The 19,711-nt window shown below is 39.7% G+C and overlaps 1 protein-coding gene and 2 long non-coding RNA genes across 3 annotated transcripts; all 3 read left to right on the forward strand.

The window, feature by feature from the left end:
- The first annotated feature begins 1,741 nt into the window (after positions 1-1,741).
- LOC133885842 (uncharacterized) lies at positions 1,742-9,277 on the forward strand. Its single transcript, XR_009903265.1, has 3 exons — positions 1,742-1,863; positions 2,883-3,005; positions 9,202-9,277. It is a non-coding gene; the product is annotated as an uncharacterized LOC133885842 (long non-coding RNA).
- A 179-nt stretch (positions 9,278-9,456) lies between these two features.
- LOC133884974 (replication protein A 70 kDa DNA-binding subunit A-like) lies at positions 9,457-10,649 on the forward strand. The gene is made up of 5 exons (XM_062324592.1): positions 9,457-9,721; positions 9,823-9,925; positions 10,042-10,172; positions 10,277-10,358; positions 10,484-10,649. The coding sequence occupies exons 1-5, from the start codon at positions 9,457-9,459 to the stop codon at positions 10,647-10,649; spliced, it is 747 nt and encodes a 248-aa protein (XP_062180576.1).
- A 1,253-nt stretch (positions 10,650-11,902) lies between these two features.
- LOC133884312 (uncharacterized) lies at positions 11,903-12,344 on the forward strand. Its single transcript, XR_009903057.1, has 3 exons — positions 11,903-11,952; positions 12,068-12,168; positions 12,291-12,344. It is a non-coding gene; the product is annotated as an uncharacterized LOC133884312 (long non-coding RNA).
- Positions 12,345-19,711: the final 7,367 nt, after the last annotated feature.

A 19,711-nucleotide genomic window follows, 5' to 3' on the forward strand; every position in this document is an offset into this window, starting at 1 on the left:
TGTTGTGTGAGTGTTCATTAACCTCTGTCTTTTTTGATCTGTTTTGTGCCGATATTTTGTCCATGTTTCTTTTAAGTTTATTCCTTACTTCTTTGTTCACCCTTTTTTTCTCGTTCGCATTTATTTAACGAGAAAATTCTAAACTTTGTTTCTTGGATTTCTTCTTTCCTACCGTTTTGACCGTCCCTTTTTTTGCTTTATTTCTGCGGTTTGCGCTGTCTATAGTTCGGGCTGTAATTTTTGTTCGTTGTTTCCTTTTTTTTTTGACCCGTTCCAGCTCCGGAGATCGGTGCTTTTCATCTTACAGCTCTGTTCGTTCCTGCTGTATTGTGCTACGGGTTCGTCCACGTCTTTTCCACCCGGGCCCGTCGTTTTTGCCGTCGTTGCTTTCGGTATATTTGTTAGCTGCATCTTTTTAACTCCGTTCTATGCCGGAGGTTTGTCCATGTTTCTTTTTAATTTATTTTTTACCTTTGTTGTGTGAGTGTTCATTAACCTCTGTCTTTTTGGATCTGTTTTGTGCCGACATTTTGTCCATGTTTCTTTTAAGTTTATTCCTTACTTCTTTGTTCACCTTTTTTTTTCTCATTCACATTTATTTAACGAGAAAATCCTAAACTTTGTTTCTTGGATTTCTTCTTCCCTGCCGTTTTGACCGTCCTTCTTTTTGCTTTATTCCTACGGTTTGCGCTGTCTATAGTTCGGGCTGTAATTTTCGTTCGTTGTTTCCTTTTCTTTTTGACCCGTTCCAGCTCCGGAGATCGGTGCTTTTCATCTTACAGCTCTGTTCGTTCCTGCTGTATTGTGCTACGGGTTCGTCCACGTCTTTTGCACCCGGCGGCAGGTATGCAAGGCGTGGGCAGGGATTAGTGTTGTTTCTAGCTATTTTTTACTCCCGGGCTTTTTTTGTTTTCTTTCTTAGCCGTTCGGTTTTTTTGCTGTGTTCTAATGTTAGTGTGGATGCTTGTACCGTCTCTGATCATTTGGGTATACGCCGGCCACTGGTCTACTCTGAAGGTTAGTTCTTTTATTCCTTTTATGGATATATATCTTCGGCTCATAGAATATGGATTCCTTGTTTGTTATCTGGTTACTGTTACCGATTGAATGTTGATAATCCTGTCTGTTCTCACGGTCTCCTTGTCATGGTTCCCCCCTGTGTTTTCATACCTCCATGTGTAGCCGGCGCACGCTGCTTTAGGAGCCTGTGTTAGAGCTTATGTTGCTTAATTACCTACGTTGATTCCATTGTTATGTATATGCGGTGCTCCACCATCTTGGTTCTGCTCTGTTAGTCTGGGTTAGCGGTCATGTGGTTTCGTTATGTAGGTGAGTTTTGTTATTGCAGATGTTCGGTACCTTAAACGTTTAGTGCACCCTCTATTCTTTCTTGCAGATTTATTAGAAGTTTTTCATTTGCTTAGCGAATTATAATGTGATTACATCACGCTATATGCACAAGCACCCTTCTTTCCAGAGGACGCCAGCTTGTGTCCTGCTTAGATTGCTACTTGCATTAGAGAATACGGTTTCATTAGATTCACATGCCCTTTGCAAGTTAGGAAAGGCTACCCATTGCTTCTCCCAGCGTTTGTTGTCGGTAATTTTATTTTTCTTCTGATGCGTTGTTACCACATACCTGGTAGCCATCGATTTTCATATTTCCATTTTTTCAGCCTGTCTTTTACGTTGAATTTGTCGATGATTGCTAACTTTCCTTGTTGCTAATTTTGTAGATTCGGTATGTAGAGGTCCTGCCTCTGTATGTTCTCTGTGGCTTTTCCACCTTGTCGTTTCTGGGTGATCTCATTTCTTAATCTAATTCTGGTGCTTCTTCTTGCGGCTTAAACAGTTACAATCAAGGTGATGTAGAGCTTCATTCTTTATGTATTGTGTTTCAATTTTGGTTACCTGTTGGTTCATACACAAGCATCCTTTTCCCTGGATATTACTCAGCTTGTCACATTGTTTAGGTTGCTATTTAGATAACAGAATCCTGTTTTATGTAGTCTACACAAATGTTCGAAGAATGCTAGAAATTCTCTGTTGCTGACTGTTAGTTCCTTGTCTGTGATTTGTCATCTTCTAATCTATTTTTGTGACCTGTTTGTTGACGACTTTCCTGAATATTACCCAGCTTGTCACATTGTTTAGGTTGCTATTTAGATAACAGAATCCTCTTTTATGTAGTCTACACAAATGTTCAAAGAATGCTAGAAATTCACTATTGCTCACTCTTAGTTCCTTGTTTGTGATTTGTCATCTTCTAATCCATTTTTTGATCTATTTGTTGACGACTTTCCTGGATATTACCCAGCTTGTCACATTGTTTAGATTGCTATTTAGATAACAGAATCCTCTTTTATGTAGTCTACACAAATTCTCAAAAAATGCTAGAAATTCTCTGTTGCTCACCATTAGTTCCTTGTCTGTGATTTGTCACCTTCTAATGCATTTTTGTGACCTGTTTGTTGACGATTGATCCTGCTTTGTCACATTGTTTAGGTTGCTATTTAGGTAACAGAATGCTCTTTTATGTAGTCTACACAAATGTTCGAACAATGCTACAAATTCTCTGTTGCTCACCATTAGTTCCTTGTCTGTGATTTGTCACCTTCTAATGCAATTTTTGTGACCTGTTTGTTGCCAATTGATCCTGCTTGCCTACATCTTTTGATCCATCTTTTGTGTTAAACTTCTTTATAGCAAGTGATCTTCATTGTTGCCTCTTCTCTGTTGCTCATTGTTAGTTCTTTGTCTGTGATTTGCCAGCTTCTAATGTACTTTTGTCATCTGTTTGTTGCCGATTGATGTTGCTTGCCTACATCTTTTCTATTAAATTTGTTTGTGGACAGTAATCTTTTGTGTCACCTCTTCTACAGGGTTGGCATCTGAAGGTTCATCCCTATTGCTGCTCTGTGTAGTTAATCTACCTTGTGCTTTCTGGAGCTTTTGATTTCCTCACTTACTTCTGGGATTACGCGGTTTAATCTATTGTGATCAAGGTAATATATCGTAGCCACCTATCTATCTATATCCTTATTAGTGATTTATGCTTGTTTATTACATATGATAGTTGTTATGAAGCTCGCTCTAACAAACAACTTTATTTTTCGCGGCTTTCTTTTCTTCCCTCCTTGTCTTTTTTCTCCCTCTTTTGCCACCGCCCCCCCCACTTTCCCTGTGTGTTTTTCCCCCATCGCGTAGGTGCCAACTTCAGATTTTTAGTTTAGAATGTTTGTGGTTGGGGCGTCTTATGTTTCGTTGTTACAAGCTGTAGTTAGTCGATGCGACTCAGTCTCTATTTCTTACCTATGTGAGGTCGGTCATGATGGGTCTGTTTTGGCTGGCGTAGAGATAGAGATGCCACTGTTTGATGTAGCCGCTGCTCCTCGCCATGTGTTCTTTTGGAGTTCTCCTCACATCACGTATATGGCCCCTTATGAGCAGATGGCATTCCAAGCTGTTACCTTCCTACAGATGCTGTATGGGTTTGTTGTCCTCAATTATAGCTACCAAGGTCTTTTGTATTATAGAAGAGTAGCACAGTCAGCTGTCCAGATAGCCGCCAGTGCAATACGTCGGCTCAGCTCTGTTGGCCCATTCATTTGTGGCCAGGTTCTATCTCCCTCCGACATAAATGAACTTCGCTGGCTTCTCATGGCTGACCTTTTCCCTCTTATAATGTGAGTTCACCCAAGTGCCATGCTCCCCCTCGTTTGTTGCATACTATTCTTCCCAGTGTAATATCTATTCCTCGTTTACTGATTAAAGACATACGTTGTTCCAATCAGCTGATTGTGTCAATCTCCTATTTTCCTCCTACAATTTAGTCTGCTATGATTGTTTTTAGAGCGGCCTTTATTTACCTTGTTTTCCTACTTCATTTTACATCTTCTTTGGGTTTTCCCTCCCTTTCACGTTTCCTTATAACCCGTAGAAAAAAACCTGGCGTTTCCAATGGCCCGAGGTTCATGTAAGAGACCAAGTATGTATATTTATTTTAGTTGTCCTACATTCCTCATGGTTCCTATGTTCCTGTGCTGATGACGCGTTCGGAACCCCATGTTTTTTAAAACGGGAATAGGAGAGATCGTTCTACCCACTATAGCATCAGATGTAGCCAGAGAGAATCGCCATAAGCGCCTCAGGTTATTTAGGCTCAAACGGCACAGATTGACAGGTATTTACTTATCCAACCGACGGTTTCCCCCCTTAAGATTCATAAGTGGATAGTAAATGATGCTTTTCAATTCCCTGATAAACCGTAGGTCCAACCGAAGGCTGTGTTATAACTGATGTGTATGCAAGCTTTACACAGCAATACATTGATTACCTTAGAGGTATATACACCATGGTACCTACATGTATTCCTCCGTATTTAGTCTTCTATACTTTCCCTCACTGCCTTCCCCTGTCCCTTTTCTTATCTGTCAGAATCTTATCCGGAAAGATCATACTATGGTTCGCCTGATTTCGAGTGTCAACATTGCCATGCATTGTTTTGGTATCCTGAAAGAGTACGAGGATCCACCTCTGCTAGAGGTTCTACACCAGCGTATAACCTTTGCTGCAGAGATGGGAGAGTATGAATACCCCCATTTAAAGACCCACCATCGTACCTTCGAAATCTTACCAAATTCAATGGCAATACTCGATGCAAAAATTTCCTTAGACATATTCGCCAATATAACTGTTTATTTGCCTTCACTTCAATGGGTGCCAAAATAGACCACGCTATAAATAGATCTCGAGGACCATATGTATTTCGTATCAATGGTTAGATCCACCATCGTATTGGATCTTTGCTTCCATCAGCCGGCGAGCCTCCGCAGTTCGTCGAGCTGTACATTTATGATATTGAAAATGAAATAACAAATCGAATTCATGCATTAGATACATCTGAGAGGTTAGAAGCTGACTTAGATAGAAATATAATTCACGGACTGTTGCAGATGTTGGATGACCATAACCCTTTGGTTAAGACATTTAGAATGGCAAAAGATCGATTAAAGGACCATGATGAAGAAAATGTGGCTATTAGAATTATTGGAGCTCGTGAAGGCGATCCTGTTCAGTACAATTTGCCGACGTGTAATGAGCTAGCTTTGTTGGTTGTTGGTGATTTTTCTCTTGAGACCTACAAACGTGATATAATAGTTCATTCTTCTGATGATACCCTTCATCGAATATCAGTGTTGCATCCTGCCCTTATGGCTTTGCAATACCCGCTTCTATTCCCTTATGGTGAACGTGGTTTCCAAGTTGGTGTTCCCTATGTTGGCGCCAACCTAACAAGATCAAATACTCGAAATAAAATGACTATGCAAGATTACTATCGATATTGGTTCCATTACAGAAAAGACCAGCCAAATCCATATCTATGCTATGGTAGACTCTCTTCGCAAGCCAAAGTTGATGCCCGAGCTTCTATTGACGAGTGTAGACTACAGTGGATCGTTGACAACCAGCCAAAACTTAGAGCGGATCATTTCCAAGGGCTCGTAGATGCTGTAGCCGGCGGTTGTATAGACGGTGATGCTGTTGGGAAACGTACATACCTTCCTGCAAGCCACACTGGTGGTAGACGATATATGGTTCAGAATTTCCATTATGCAGTCGCAATAACTAGAGTCTACGGTCCTACTGACATCTTTTTAACCTTCACATCAAATCCAAAGTGGCCCGAAATTGCTGAGGCTCTTAGACTTGAGCCAGGCCAAAAGTACACAGATAGATATGACCTTGTTGTTAGAGTCTACCATATGAAATTACAGGACCTTTTAGCAGATATCAAGGATGGCTCAGCCTTTGGACCCATTAACGCAGGTGTGTTACCTCTTGTGTTCTTCTATACATCCTTTCTTGTTACTATATTCACTTCCCTTCTTACCTTTGTGTTCTATACTCTTCTTACCTATTTTATTAACTCACGTGCGATTCCCCTTGTCGTGTTTTGGTAGTGCTGCACGTCGTTGAATTCCAAAAACGTGGACTGCCGCACTCGCATGTTCTTATATGGCTTCGCCTCGACACATCAGTTCCTACAGCAGACATCATAGATTCGTTTATCAGTGCTGAAATTCCAAACCCAGAGGTTGATCCTCTTGGTTATGCTCTCGTTGCAGAGCACATGATGCATGGTCCATGTGGACCAGATGACCCAAGCTGCTCATGCATGAAAATGGTGTATGTTCTAAAGGTTATCCAAAATCTTTTTCTGACAAAACAAGAATTGATGATCAAGGATTCGCTTTGTATAAACGTCCTCAAAATGGAAGATATATTAAAAAAGGCAGAGTTGCTTTAGATAACCGATGGGTAGTCCCCTACAACATACCTATTCTAAAGAAATTTCAGGCTCATATAAATGTTAAATTTTGTAACAAAACTCATGTTTTAAAATATCTGTTTAAATATGTAACAAAAGGACCTGATTGTGCAAAAATTTATCTTGAACGAATAAGAACAAATGAAGCCGCACTGTTTGATCCCACAACAAAAACTATCAATGAGGTCAAAGAGTATTTAGATTGTCGGTATATTTGTGAGCAGGATGCGTGTTGGCACATTTTTGGCTATGATATACATGCGCATGTTCCAGCTGTAGAGAGGCTGCCTGTACATTTACCTAACGAAAACTATGTCACCTATAGATAAACAGACAACTTGTCTAACATTGTCAGAAACGACCGATTTAAGCAAACCATGCTGACTGAGTGGTTTATTGCTAATCAAACATACCCACAAGGCCATACCATGACTTACTGTGAATTCCCCGCTAAATTTACATGGGATGACACAGATAGAATGTGGCGTGAAAGGCTCCATGGTTGTAAGATAGGCCGGTTATACTTTGTGCATCCAAGTGCTGGTGAACGTTATTTCTTACGAATGTTGCTAATGATTGTGAAAGGAGCAAAGAGCTACGCAGATCTTAGAACGTACAACGAAATAGTTTATAGAACTTTCAAAGAAGCGTGTGCTGCCCGTGGTCTTCTAGGCGACGATTCTGAATGGCTTGCTGCTTTTAACGAGGCTGCTACATGGGGTTCCTCCAGCCAGCTTAGACAACTTTTTGTCACTATGCTTCTATTTTGTGATATCAAAGATGAATATTCTTTTTTTGAAAACATATGGTTCTACTTGGGAGACGATATCCAGCGTCGTATGAACCAAGTTGTGCGTAATCAGAATTTCGTTCTTCCTTTAAATGAATTAAAAGACATGGTGCTTGATGAAATCTCTCTATTATTTAGTAGACGTGGTTCAAATATACAAGATTTCAACCTTCCTGCTAAAATCGACTACAATTCAGCATTTTGTTCAAACAGATTGATAGATGATGAAATGTCTTACAATCTGCCTGAACTGGAGATAGAAGCTCCATCATTGTATAGCCGTTTAAATCCTGAACAACTACGGGCTTTCACAGAGATTGTTACCTGTGTCTGATGACAAACCTGGGTTTTTCTTTGTTTCTGGTTTTGGTGGCACTGGTAAAACTTTTCTATGGAATGCAATTGTTACATCTTTAAGAGCACAAGCAAGGATAGTCCTCACTGTTGCATCCTCTGGTGTAGCTGCTCTTCTTTTACCAGGTGGTCGAACTGCTCATTCCCGTTTTAAAATCCCACTTAGTATTGACTCTACTACAGTTTGCGATATCAAACGAGGCACCATGCTAGCTGATTTAATTACTAAGACATCATTAGTAATTTGGGATGAAGCTCTTATGACACATAGAAAATGTTTTGAGACATTAGATAGAACTTTCCGTGACATCATATCTGTCGACAACCCTGACGCAACCAGCATTGTCTTCGGTGGTAAAGTTGTTGTACTCGGTGGCGATTTAAGACAGATTCTTCCTGTCATAGAAGGTGGCACTAGAGCTGAAATAGTAAATGCTTCGATTACTAATTCTCCATTATGGCACCATGTAAAAGTACTCACACTTCAGACTAATATGAGATTATTCTCTCCTGATCTTAGTCATGATGCTCAGTCTGAGATCGCTGAGTTTAGCAAATGGGTCCTTGACCTCGGTGAGGGAAAACTACGTACTGATACACACGGTGCTGATACCGAACCAGTCAGGATAGATATACCACCTGATTTATTAATCGATATTGATCATGATCGAATTGCTTCGATTGTTTCTTCTGTCTACCCAAATTTCAAATCAAACTTTGCTGATCCATCGTATTTATGTAAACGTGCTGTATTAACCCCAACCAGGCAATGAAAAGGAATACTTAAGTTGTGATACAATCTGTAAATCGACAGACACATTCGGAGATGCAGATTTACTATATCCTGTCGAGTTCCTCAACTCGCTTAAACTAGCCAATTTCCCACAGCATCGTCTTGTTCTTAAAAAAAAATGTACCTATTATGTTATTACGTAACCTTAGCCAAACAGAAGGATTGTGCAATGGAACACGACTCATAATTACAAACCTTGGTGACTTAGTGATTGAAGCGGTTATTATAACAGGGACAAATACAGGCCAGACTGTTTATATTCCTAGGATAGTGCTGTCATCACAAAAAAACAAAATGCCATTTACACTGCAGCGCCGTCAGTTCCCTGTTAAACTGTGTTATGCTATGACTATAAATAAGAGCCAAGGCCAATCGCTAGATAATGTTGGTGTCTACCTAAAGAACCCTATATTTACGCATGGCCAACTATATGTAGCCGTCTCCCGAGTGACGTCAAGAAAAGGCCTTAAAATTCTAATTGAGAATGAAGATGGTTCCTGTGCCTCCAAAACTAAAAACATAGTCTACACTGAAATCTTTTCATCTTTGCAGTAGTTTCCTTCCCTTTATTATACATTGTATCTACTTCCAGTATGTCCATAACCCTTTTTACCCCTTCATCTACCCCTTCGTCTGTGATGCATATACATTTACCTTTCGCTTTTCAATACTGTACCCCTCCATTAACCTAGCTCCCTACATGTGTACTCTCTTTTGGCGTAATTCAGATTTTTCATATTGACAAATTCTTCAATTCTATACCTATTGGCTATATTCCCACACTCTTATCCAGAAAAGAGCCAAAAAAAAAACACTTTATTATTCTGTTTCTATTTTTCCATCTCCTTGCTTCTCTTGATTCCCTGTGGCAGCGCATGGTGCTAATCATCCTGTGCTGCCTATTTAGTTTTACCTTTGTATATCCAAGAACAGATGTCAACCTCTATGCTCAAAGATATACACCCCCGGAGTAGACACTGGGTTGTCTGTACCCGAGTCTCAAGAATGTGGGAATATCGTGGAGGATCTAATGATGGTGATATACGACATATTGACCTTGTGCTCTTGGATGCTGAGGTAGTACACAGTTAACCTACTTTGCTATTACAGATGTATACTCCGTTTACCATTCGTTGCTCCCTATTTGCTATTCTAATTATGTATCTTCACCTATTTTAGGGGACTGGTATGTACGCTGAAATTGCCTCGGACAATATCAAAGACAAGAAAGCTTTGCTCGCTGAAGGGAAGGTATACACCCTAAAGAGATTCAGGGTGCTCAAATCAAAACCCTCTTACAGACCTGTTGACTCAGAATTTATGATCGAAATTACCTGTCATACCTTGATTGAAGAGAACAGTGGCCACCAATCTACCATTCCGCTATACACCTATAGTCTAACGCGATTCTCTGATTTGCCTACGCTTGTTGGGGAGACCAGGCACTTTATTGGTACATACCTATTTCACAATCTATTTATCACTTGCTTCCTACACCGCTAATTACCCAACATTCTGCTACTATTCTGCTCAATCCTTGCTTTTATCTTGCAGATGTTATTGGTTTAATCACTGAGGTTGCTGATACAACCACACTCCAGCTAGCTAATCAAAGCAAACCCACAACCCGAAGGGCTATCACATTGAGAGACAACAGGTAAACTATAATCTGCATTCTTTTCTCCATGACTACTGTCTTCTCCTACTGTTCGAACCAAATTTTTAATATTCCTCTAAAGTTCTTCAGTTCTAATTTATCCCGTTCCATTTTAGCAACTATGAGATCAAACTGTATCTTTGGGGACAAAGAGCTTCTGAATTTAATGCTGATGAAATATACACAATTGGCCAAAAAGAACCAGTTGTGGCTATCTTTGTTGGACTTCTTATGAAATCTTACAGAGGTCTGTCCCTTAACAACTTTCCATTGTTCTCTCTTCATATCCCATTACCATACCCTTTTTTTACAAAAAAAACTTAATACCATGCATGTGATTTCCCATTATAGGCGAACATTCGCTAAGTGGTAATACAGCTTGCCGGTGGTACATAAATCCTAATCTCCCTGAAGCTCACACTGTCCTAGCAAAGTATTGTTTACCTACCATAGTCATACCTCTTTTATTTCATACTATTCCATATTGTGCTATTTATTCTTTTATGCAACTACATTCTCCTCAATTAATTACTTCATTCCCCCTCTACACCCCAATAGCCTCCACGGTAGTTTCCAGCCTGTGCAACACGCCGCAATGGATCAGCAGCCTCCTATTCCCCAGCTCCCACCTGCTGAACCAGAACAGAAAACTTTAGAGGCGATGTTTAGTATCAGTCCATACGACTTCCCAGTTAAGTATACTACCAGTTTTAACTTCAATTGATCATTCAGTGCCTTATCCAACATGTACTACAACATGATCCATTACCATATCTTTTATTGCAGCCTCAAGGCTTCCGATGCACCATTACTATTTGCCGGATCGATCCATCTATATCCTGGTTTTTTCCATCATGCAATCGGTGCAGCAAAACTGCGCTCCCTGACGGAAGTGGATACAAATGTCCACATTGCAAATGCACAGGGTCTAAATTCAAGTAATGCTTCCTTACTATACAGATGTACACCTTCTACCAATTTTGCATACCATATTTGAATAATATAGTATACACATACATTCACTCATACCATATCTTTACTGCAGATATAAGATATGCTTAATAGGAACTGATGGCACAGATGAAGCAGAATTTGTCCTCTTTGGTGACATGGGTCGTCGCCTTGTTCATAAAGACGTGAAGGTATTACTCAGATCCTGCCGCTCCATTGACACAATTCCAAGTGAAATAGCCTCGCTGGTTTCGCAAAAATACCAGTTCACAGTGAACGTCACCAGCAAATGTTTCGAGAAACCCCAGCGATCATACGAAGTGAAACACGTTAATTGTGCATACAGTCGGCAAACTACCGTTCCAACAATCAGGAGGTCCACCAGTTTATCCCTTCATGACAAACAGAAATCAGTTTTAGCAATTGGATCCTCATCTGATTTTTCAGAATCACACAAAAATCCGCAGGATGAGATTTCTGAATTATCTGAGGTACTTAAATCCTTAATCTTTTCTATTCACCTGGTTACCTCCTATTTTGTATCTTATCATATACCTTCTACTGATATTTGCTTTCTCTACCACAACATCAAGCATACTCCACCACCAGCAACATCCCCAAATGTTGCCACCCTGAAAAACAAGCAACCTCCTCCGTAAGTACACTAAGCATATTCTACTCTTTGGAATACCTACTCGCTTACTCTACACTTTACCATCGTTCTGTTTTTGCATGTCCCAAGATCTAGTGATCACCCTGTTGATACCAAAGAAAGAAGAGATGTACGCAGGCGTTTATCCTTGCATACAGATACAAGTGGTCAGGTTAATTATACTTCACTCAGTTCCTTCATTCCCTTGACATCTACGTCTAAACCTCTTCTGTTTTCAACAAATGTGTACACACCCAGCCACTGCCAGCCTAATTATACTTATGATACTTTACTTGCCGGCTATCCAAATGTCTAAATGTCATTATTTCGCTTTCAAAATAAGCTACGTTTTACTGTAGGATACATCCAAGCACATTCTCCCTGATGCTGATAGTTTGGAAACCCATTTACACCCTACCACTAGGTCAGTGCTCTCCAAAACTCTCAATAACTACTACCCTCACAATTTATATTATAAACTATTTAAACCTGTTATTTTTACATCTTGACCATTCAATCCTTACTTTCTTTATGTTAAGATCTACACTTCGTTCCCATGCTGCTGCTCATTCTGATATTCCCCACGGTGATCCATCAACTTAACAGAAGTTCCCAAGCTTCCTCAAAGAAATAGCTACCTGTAATTCCTCTTGCTTTCAACACCTTCACTGCTGCTATTAATCCTACCTTTACTACTTCTATTACTTCTACTCTTCTAATACCTGCTCTTCTTTCTTACTGGTTCTTTCTTTATTATTTCAGATTGACAAACCCCGCCTCTGGACCTTTTTGTACCAATATGGATAACTCAAGACTTCACAACACAGGAATCTACCTTGGTTCCTTCCTGGTTGTGCCAGCAAACTTAATAGGCTACGTTTTTATTTTGCTGTGAATATGACTCTAGCCTCGAACCTGCTACCGATGAACCTCTGTACATATAACCGTCGTAGACATTACCCCTCCACTATAGCACCTCCTGCCTGTGTGATGCATCTCGTCCTCTAAGCACACTCACCCCCTTTTCAACAATACCAGTTGTAAATACCTGGTCAACCTACTATAACTACTTTTGCTGTACCATCTTAGATTACTGCAATACGTTCTATTTTATTACCTTCAACCAAGAAAATTAACCAGTCATGCCACTTGCCTTTTATCACAGTGCTAAGACAACCATGATACTGATAGAATACCGCCTTCACCTTTCAGCCAAATCCCACATTGGATTTCCAACTGCTACTTCTCAGATTTTTTTTCTTACCACTATGCTATACACCTCTTTCTTTAATTATATTACTCTTTTTTGCACCACATACTCATATTTGTCCCTTGCTTCTAACATAACCGTTGATGTCTACGTCTCAACATAGTAGAATCAAATATATATTCTGCGCTCCCTTTGTCTACCATCTTAGACAGCATTTTTTTTTTCAGGCCTTCACCTCGGCAGGTACGTACTTCTTCTCTACTTCCCTACCTACAACACTCTATAAATACCTTATGTATATCTATGTCATACACCCAGTATTCCCTCTAGAAGACAGTACGTTGTTTACCACTGCTTACTAACACATAAGTTCACTCAACCAATCCCCTCTCTTCACCTCCTATATCTTGCCATCTCAAAACATACGATCCTCCCTTTTATCAAATAACGCCACTACATATTTAATCTGCCACTAGACTAACATCTATTATCGTTAATACGATTACTCTATTTACTGCTTTCCTACCTTCTAACGTAACCTCTGTTCTCCATTAGCATTCCACTATTATCCACCGCACAAAAAAACAAACACTCGGTAATAAATAGTAGGCTAACCAAGCAATATATATATACACAAATTCGCAACATATACTTACAGCTTTAGTAAAGAGTTACAACCCTACACCTTCTCAACATGTATCTTTCTTACTAGCGGTTCAAAATCAACACTATGCTTTTACATATTAAACACCTGATACAATCTCTACGGAATCCATCTCATGCCTCCTTTGCAAACATAAAGCAGTTTTACCAAGCATATTCTCATCTTTATGCATATTCAATTACAAACGCTAACTCTGTTAACCCACATAACACAGATTAGTTTTCTTCCTTTCTATGTTTTACCTACCCCTTTACATACCTTTTGTCAACCATTTACATTTACTACTTTTCAGCTCACATTATATATATCATCACACACAAAAAATATATCTATGTATCCAGATCTCCATGACATGACCATTATCACTCTCACTCCAAACTTTATGCTTAATTAGATGATGATTCCAGGTCAACTTCCCATGCCAAAATACAATAACAGCAGTACGTGGAGCAAATGGATCCGTCGCGTCCACATGCGGGTCTCCCCGTGCTGTAAATCATAATCATCTATCCCCCACAGGGCCAGGTATACCGGCTTAGCACTGTCCTAAGCCTGACACACGGTATATGTATATCTTGAACTTCGCAGTGAGCGATCATCTATCTCATGGTATATCTATATCTTCAAAAACACGGATCCTCTGATTTACTATACACCCACTGTCACATAGACTCGAACCTCACGTGTTAACAGCCGTGCAATACTCAATCGGCATCTTATCTTGAAGACACCAACATACAAAACTACCGAGATGACCGCTCATTGAAATCTTTTTGCATTACCTATAAACAAGCTTACAATAACTTCTAATCTATTCAAGACTAATGTATTTTGCAACAGATTCTGCAATTCTCAAGTAACTTCACAGGTGTATGTATTATTTCTTATCAAACATATCAAGTCAGCCATGAAAGAAGTTGATAAAAGCCTTCAAACAGGAGCAGCAATCTTCCATGACCATGGTGTTTACCCATTTGGTTCGGCAAGCCAAGGATGATAACTTCATCATATCACCGCCGAATCCAATTACTACCGTATACATGTAAAATCTATGTATTATTCTATGGGTGTTTAATTCCCTAATCTACATCCCAAACTTTATAATCCCACCATACTGTAAATAAACGCTTTGTTGTATTTTTGAACACATCATCCTCCCTCTGTAATATATCTTACTCCACCCTACAAAATTCAAGATTCACAATACCATGCTCTTACAACTAGATATCATACAACATTACTCCAATAATCAATATTTACGTTACAATACTGATTATTATCACGCTCAACCCCTCCTTTCTACTGGCACCGTTATTTCCTCGTGGCGCGCGATGGCGCGCCAATCTCCACTAGTATACACAAGATACACATGAAATGGTACGTCTACCACATCCGTTCAGCGTAGATGGTGCTCTCTAAGAAATAAATAAATAAATAAATTATGTGGATGATGGAATGAGCGTATTGTACATACCAACAACTCATGTGCTCACCCTACCACTTATTAATATATACACACGAGGCACACGAGGTGGCCTGGTGTCCCTCCTGATGCTCCAATCACCTAGTACACAACAAGATCCGAGGATAACGTTGCAGAAAAATCAAGCAGCTCCTCACCACCATCCTTTGCCTTAGCTTTCCCCAGTGATGGAGCCAGTATTTTATCGTTGGATGTGCTAGGGATAAAAATGGACGGAAACGGTTGGAAAAATTCTCTAACCGTTTTTACTTTCACATTTTCTCAGCTGGATGGAAACGAAAGCGGAATAGACGAGAATGGAAACGGTCGGGACATAATCGGAGGGTTGAAAACGAACCAATCCAATAGGGAAAAGACCAGTATCGGCCGGAATTCGAAAAACACAACGAAAACAAGAACCCATAAAACCATCAAGACATGTCAACATGTATAAGTTTAACATGACTACAATAAATATATTATCCATGCTTGGTGAGATAACATGTGATACAATATAATGACGACATGTATAAGTTTAACCACACAAGCAATAAGTCTCAAACAGATACATAAGTGAACAATAGTACAAATATTCATACAACTACACAAAATCTTAACATAATAACACTGAACCACTAGTCCACCACGACGTCAACATATGACATTAATAGGACAACAAAACACGAACATAAACATTCTTCAATCATTCTCGGCCTACAGCTGGTCATAATCATTCATCACATCTGGATCACTTGCTATTTCTTCTTCTTTCTCCTGCAATTTTGCAATGTATGGAAAGAGGACAATTTAGATAGGATGTACATGAAGAAAAATAACTTGCTAATTGCTAAAGGCCTAAAATTATAGAGTTATAGCATTGCATATTTGTAGTTAAGAGAACAACAAAAAAGAGCAAAGCTAGAGAGAGAGTGTGTGATCAGCTTCGGACATCCATGCATCACAACGACTAAGAGATTCTATGCACCTTCAGCCTTGTACAATGAGAGGATAGCATAAGTACGGTAAGTATCTCATGCATCAGTTTATTAGAAATGATCTCTAGAACCTCGAGATCATCTACAATAGAAGAAAAATTCTTGGAATCTAAAAAATCAAACAAAGACACATACATCAGTCAAAGAAAATAACCAATTATTGCAAAATTATAAATGGTAAACTATTTAAATTATCACCTTTTCTTGCTGCAACTACCCAATCTTTGGTGCAAATTAATGCTTGTACCATCTCAGGATCAAGACGACTGCGATAAGGATCAATGACACGGCCACCAGCACTAAAAGCAGACTCTGAAGCAACCGTTGACACTTGTATGGCCATCATATCACGGGCAATTTGTGAAATAATAGGGTAATCTTCTGTATGGTTCTTTCAATATGCTAAAATGTCAAATTGGCTCTGCTTCAAAAGTGGCTCTGCCATGTATTTCTCCAACTCACTTAGGTCATCTCTATTAGGGCCACAATCATCATATAAGAAGCTTTCAAGTTCATCATTTCTATTTCCCATGATCTCATCTACTGGGTTTGTAGGTTCATTCACATTACTCTTTGCCTTTGAAGATATAGGTGCAGAACTAGCGTAAAATTGATACACCTTCTTTACAACACTAACAAACTCTTCAAAGTGAACTTGATACAAACCACCATAGAACTTTCTCATGTAAAATTCTACAAGCTTTTTCTTGTATCTAGGATCAAGAAAGCATGCCACTGCAAGAGCAGTACTAGACTTGTTCCAATATTTCTCAAACTTTGTATGCATAACAGTTGCTATTTCACTAATAATGAATTTTCCACTAACTTTCCATTTATCAAGCAATTCCTTTATCTCACAGAAACCTTTATAAAACATATTTGCAGTTAGATATGAAGTACCAGAGAGAAGTTTAGTAAGATCATAGAATTTCATCAAGCACCAAAAAATAGTTATAGCCATGTTCCATTCATCAGAAGATGGAGAAATTTTCTCATACCTACGGCGATTCGAGGACTTAAGCCTCACAAAAGCAGGCTTGTAGTACAAGGCATCCCTTAGCATCAGATAGGTTGAATTCCACCTAGTTGAAACATCAAGTGAGAGACCCTTCGTTGTATCCAACCCACACTCAGTGGCACGCTTCATGAGTTCCTCCCGCTGCAACAGAGAGCCCTTTACAGCTAGAATAAGTGCTTTAATCTTCTCAATTGTTTTTGAATTACACTTATACCATCTCTAGCAACCAAATTGAGTATGTGGCAGGCACATCTCACATGAAAAAATATACCATCACAAACTAAAGAAGCATGAACATCGTTGAGATTAGTAATTATGTCGTTGACTGCCACTTCATTTGCACTAGCATTGTCCAAAGTTAATGCAAACAATTTCTTCTCAATGTACCACTTGACCATAAGTTTAGAGAAGGTCTGTGCCAACTTCTTACCAGTATGTCGTCCTTCTACATGAAAGAAACCCGCAATTCTCTTCTGAATATGCCAATCATCATCTATCCAATGAATGGTGACACACATGTATGATTTGTTTTGACATGATGTCCACATGTCCATAGTTGCACTAAAGCGGCAATGAACATTTTTAAATTGTGCATACAGTTTATCCTTTTCTTCCAAATATATGTCCATGATTTCCTTTCTAACAGTGACACGAGAATTGATTGGAAAGTTAGGACGCAATGATTTAATAAACTCAACAAAGTAATCATGCTCAACTATATTGAAAGGATACTCATGCATGATTATTGCCAAATACAATTTCTTGAGACTAGCTTCCTGATCATACCTGTAAGGCTCAACAACAGTAATGTCTTTTCCATGATCCTTTTCCACTTTGAGTTGTTTCTGCCTTTTTACTATACTATGAGCTAACTTCAAATGGTTCCAAAATCCAGATGTTCCATGATAGCTCTCAGCCCTATATTTGGTCTTGCAATTTGGAAAGTTGCAATATCCCCAGCATTGCTCATACTTCTTCCCATCCCCCTCTACTATCTCTATTGTCTTGGTAAAGTACCGTCAGACATCAGATGTGCACTTCTTCTGCCGCTTTGCAGTTGTCTGAGATTCTGGCCTATCATCAACAATAACAACATTAGGATTTGGAGCTACATCATCACCCTGCTCTTGTGTATGTGTGCCACTGCCATCGGTGCCAATAGAAACCCTCTCAACTGCAGGTGTTGAAGATGATGCTGACACACCGAGATGTACACTCGAACTAACACTTTGAACATTGTTTGCCTTTCTCTTTGGTCCTGACAAGAATCAATAATACAAGAATCAATAAAAGACTTTTACAATTCTACTAGCTGAACTAGAGAATATGAGCAATGTCTTATTCCTGTGCTAGATATTACAAGAATCCTTATTTCAAAAGAAATTGATGACACAACAGATTCTTGGATAAAAACACAAATAAATGAACACAATACATTATATCATTGTCATGGGGAATAAGATTGATTCAGATAAAATTAAAATGTGAATCTATGTGCAGCAAATTTCACACCAACGCCGAGCTGAATTCGAATGAACACTTCCTAAAATCATCATTTCATTTTCATCACAGTGACTAGAACACTTCGTAACACTGAACACTTCCTAAAATTTCATTTTCATCACAGTGATAGTCAATATCGCAACTTCGTCACAAGTCATCTTCTATCCATGAGCAATATGACCAATTCTGCAGAGATATATTGCTAGGATTGATGGTCATCATAGATTTGGAGAGTTTGGATACTTGGAGTGGAGGTGTACCTGTAGTAAAGTTGTCGATCTTGGCATCGACTGTAGGCGTCGGCGGCGGCACCTCTAGGAGCAAGCGTCCCAAACCCAGATACTTCTCGGGTGGCCTCAAGCCAGAAGGGGCTTCTCCAGTTGGTAGCATCCCGAGTTTCCTGGAGAAGGGGGGTCGGGAGGGAGTCGGCAGTTCAGGCCTCTGCTGACTGCTACCGGCTGCCGCTCAATTGCTGGCTTGTTGCCGCTCTGGAGGTTGGAGCAGGAGCACCGACCAATGACACCGCGCACACGAGCTCCTGGCCAAAAATAGCTCCACCAGCGGACTCCACGGCTCCACCAGCGGACGGTCAGCGCGCTGGAGTGCGCCTGTGGGCGAACGCTGCGGAGCGCCTGGCGGGCCGGCGACAGGAGTGCGCCTGTGCGCGGACGCCGCGGAGCGCCTGGCGGGCCGGCAGCTGGAGTGCGCCTGTGCGCGGAAATTTCAAGTTCATGGAAAATTGGCACCCAAATATGAGGGGCCTTACGAGATACACAACAATATTGGAGCAATGACATAAGTTAGCACTTCTGGAAGAAACGTCTGAGCACAATGTATTCCATGTGTCGTAGTTAAAAAAAAATTGAGAGTCCTAGAGGAACACGTTCCCCTAGAAATCATGGATCTATGGTAAGAACTTCAGTATCAGGAGAGACCCATCAAGATCTTGGATGTGGAACTCGTTAAACTAGAAAGACATCAGTCAGGTTCTGCCGAGTACAGTGGAGTAATCATACAAAGGCAAAAGCTACGTGGAACGCAAAGAAGCATTCAGATTATAGCAAACTTTTCTCATTAACAAAATCAATTATTTAAACCAACTTAAAATTGAGGAAGTATATATTTGAATATATGTATATGCTTGCGTGTGTATATTTAAATATATTATTTTGGCTAAGTATTCCAAAAAGCACCAAATTAATTTCTAAATTAATCCCTACAAAACGATGATCATATGCATCTGGGTTTGATTTGTTTTTATGGTTATTTAAGTGGATATTTGAATTTGAATGTCTTTTAAATTCAAATCTATTTATTAGATTCAATTCAGC

This window comes from Phragmites australis, chromosome 11, assembly GCF_958298935.1.
Source record: "Phragmites australis chromosome 11, lpPhrAust1.1, whole genome shotgun sequence".
NCBI lineage: Eukaryota > Viridiplantae > Streptophyta > Magnoliopsida > Poales > Poaceae > Phragmites > Phragmites australis.

Bases quoted from the DNA above. Each gene is read 5' to 3' on its own strand.
- LOC133884974 (XM_062324592.1), top strand. From the start codon at position 9,457: ATGTACGCTGAAATTGCCTCGGACAATATCAAAGACAAGAAAGCTTTG. The intron at 9,722-9,822 runs GTACATACCTAT...TTTATCTTGCAG, and splicing joins GGAGACCAGGCACTTTATTG to ATGTTATTGGTTTAATCACT. The intron at 9,926-10,041 runs GTAAACTATAAT...GTTCCATTTTAG, and splicing joins ATCACATTGAGAGACAACAG to CAACTATGAGATCAAACTGT.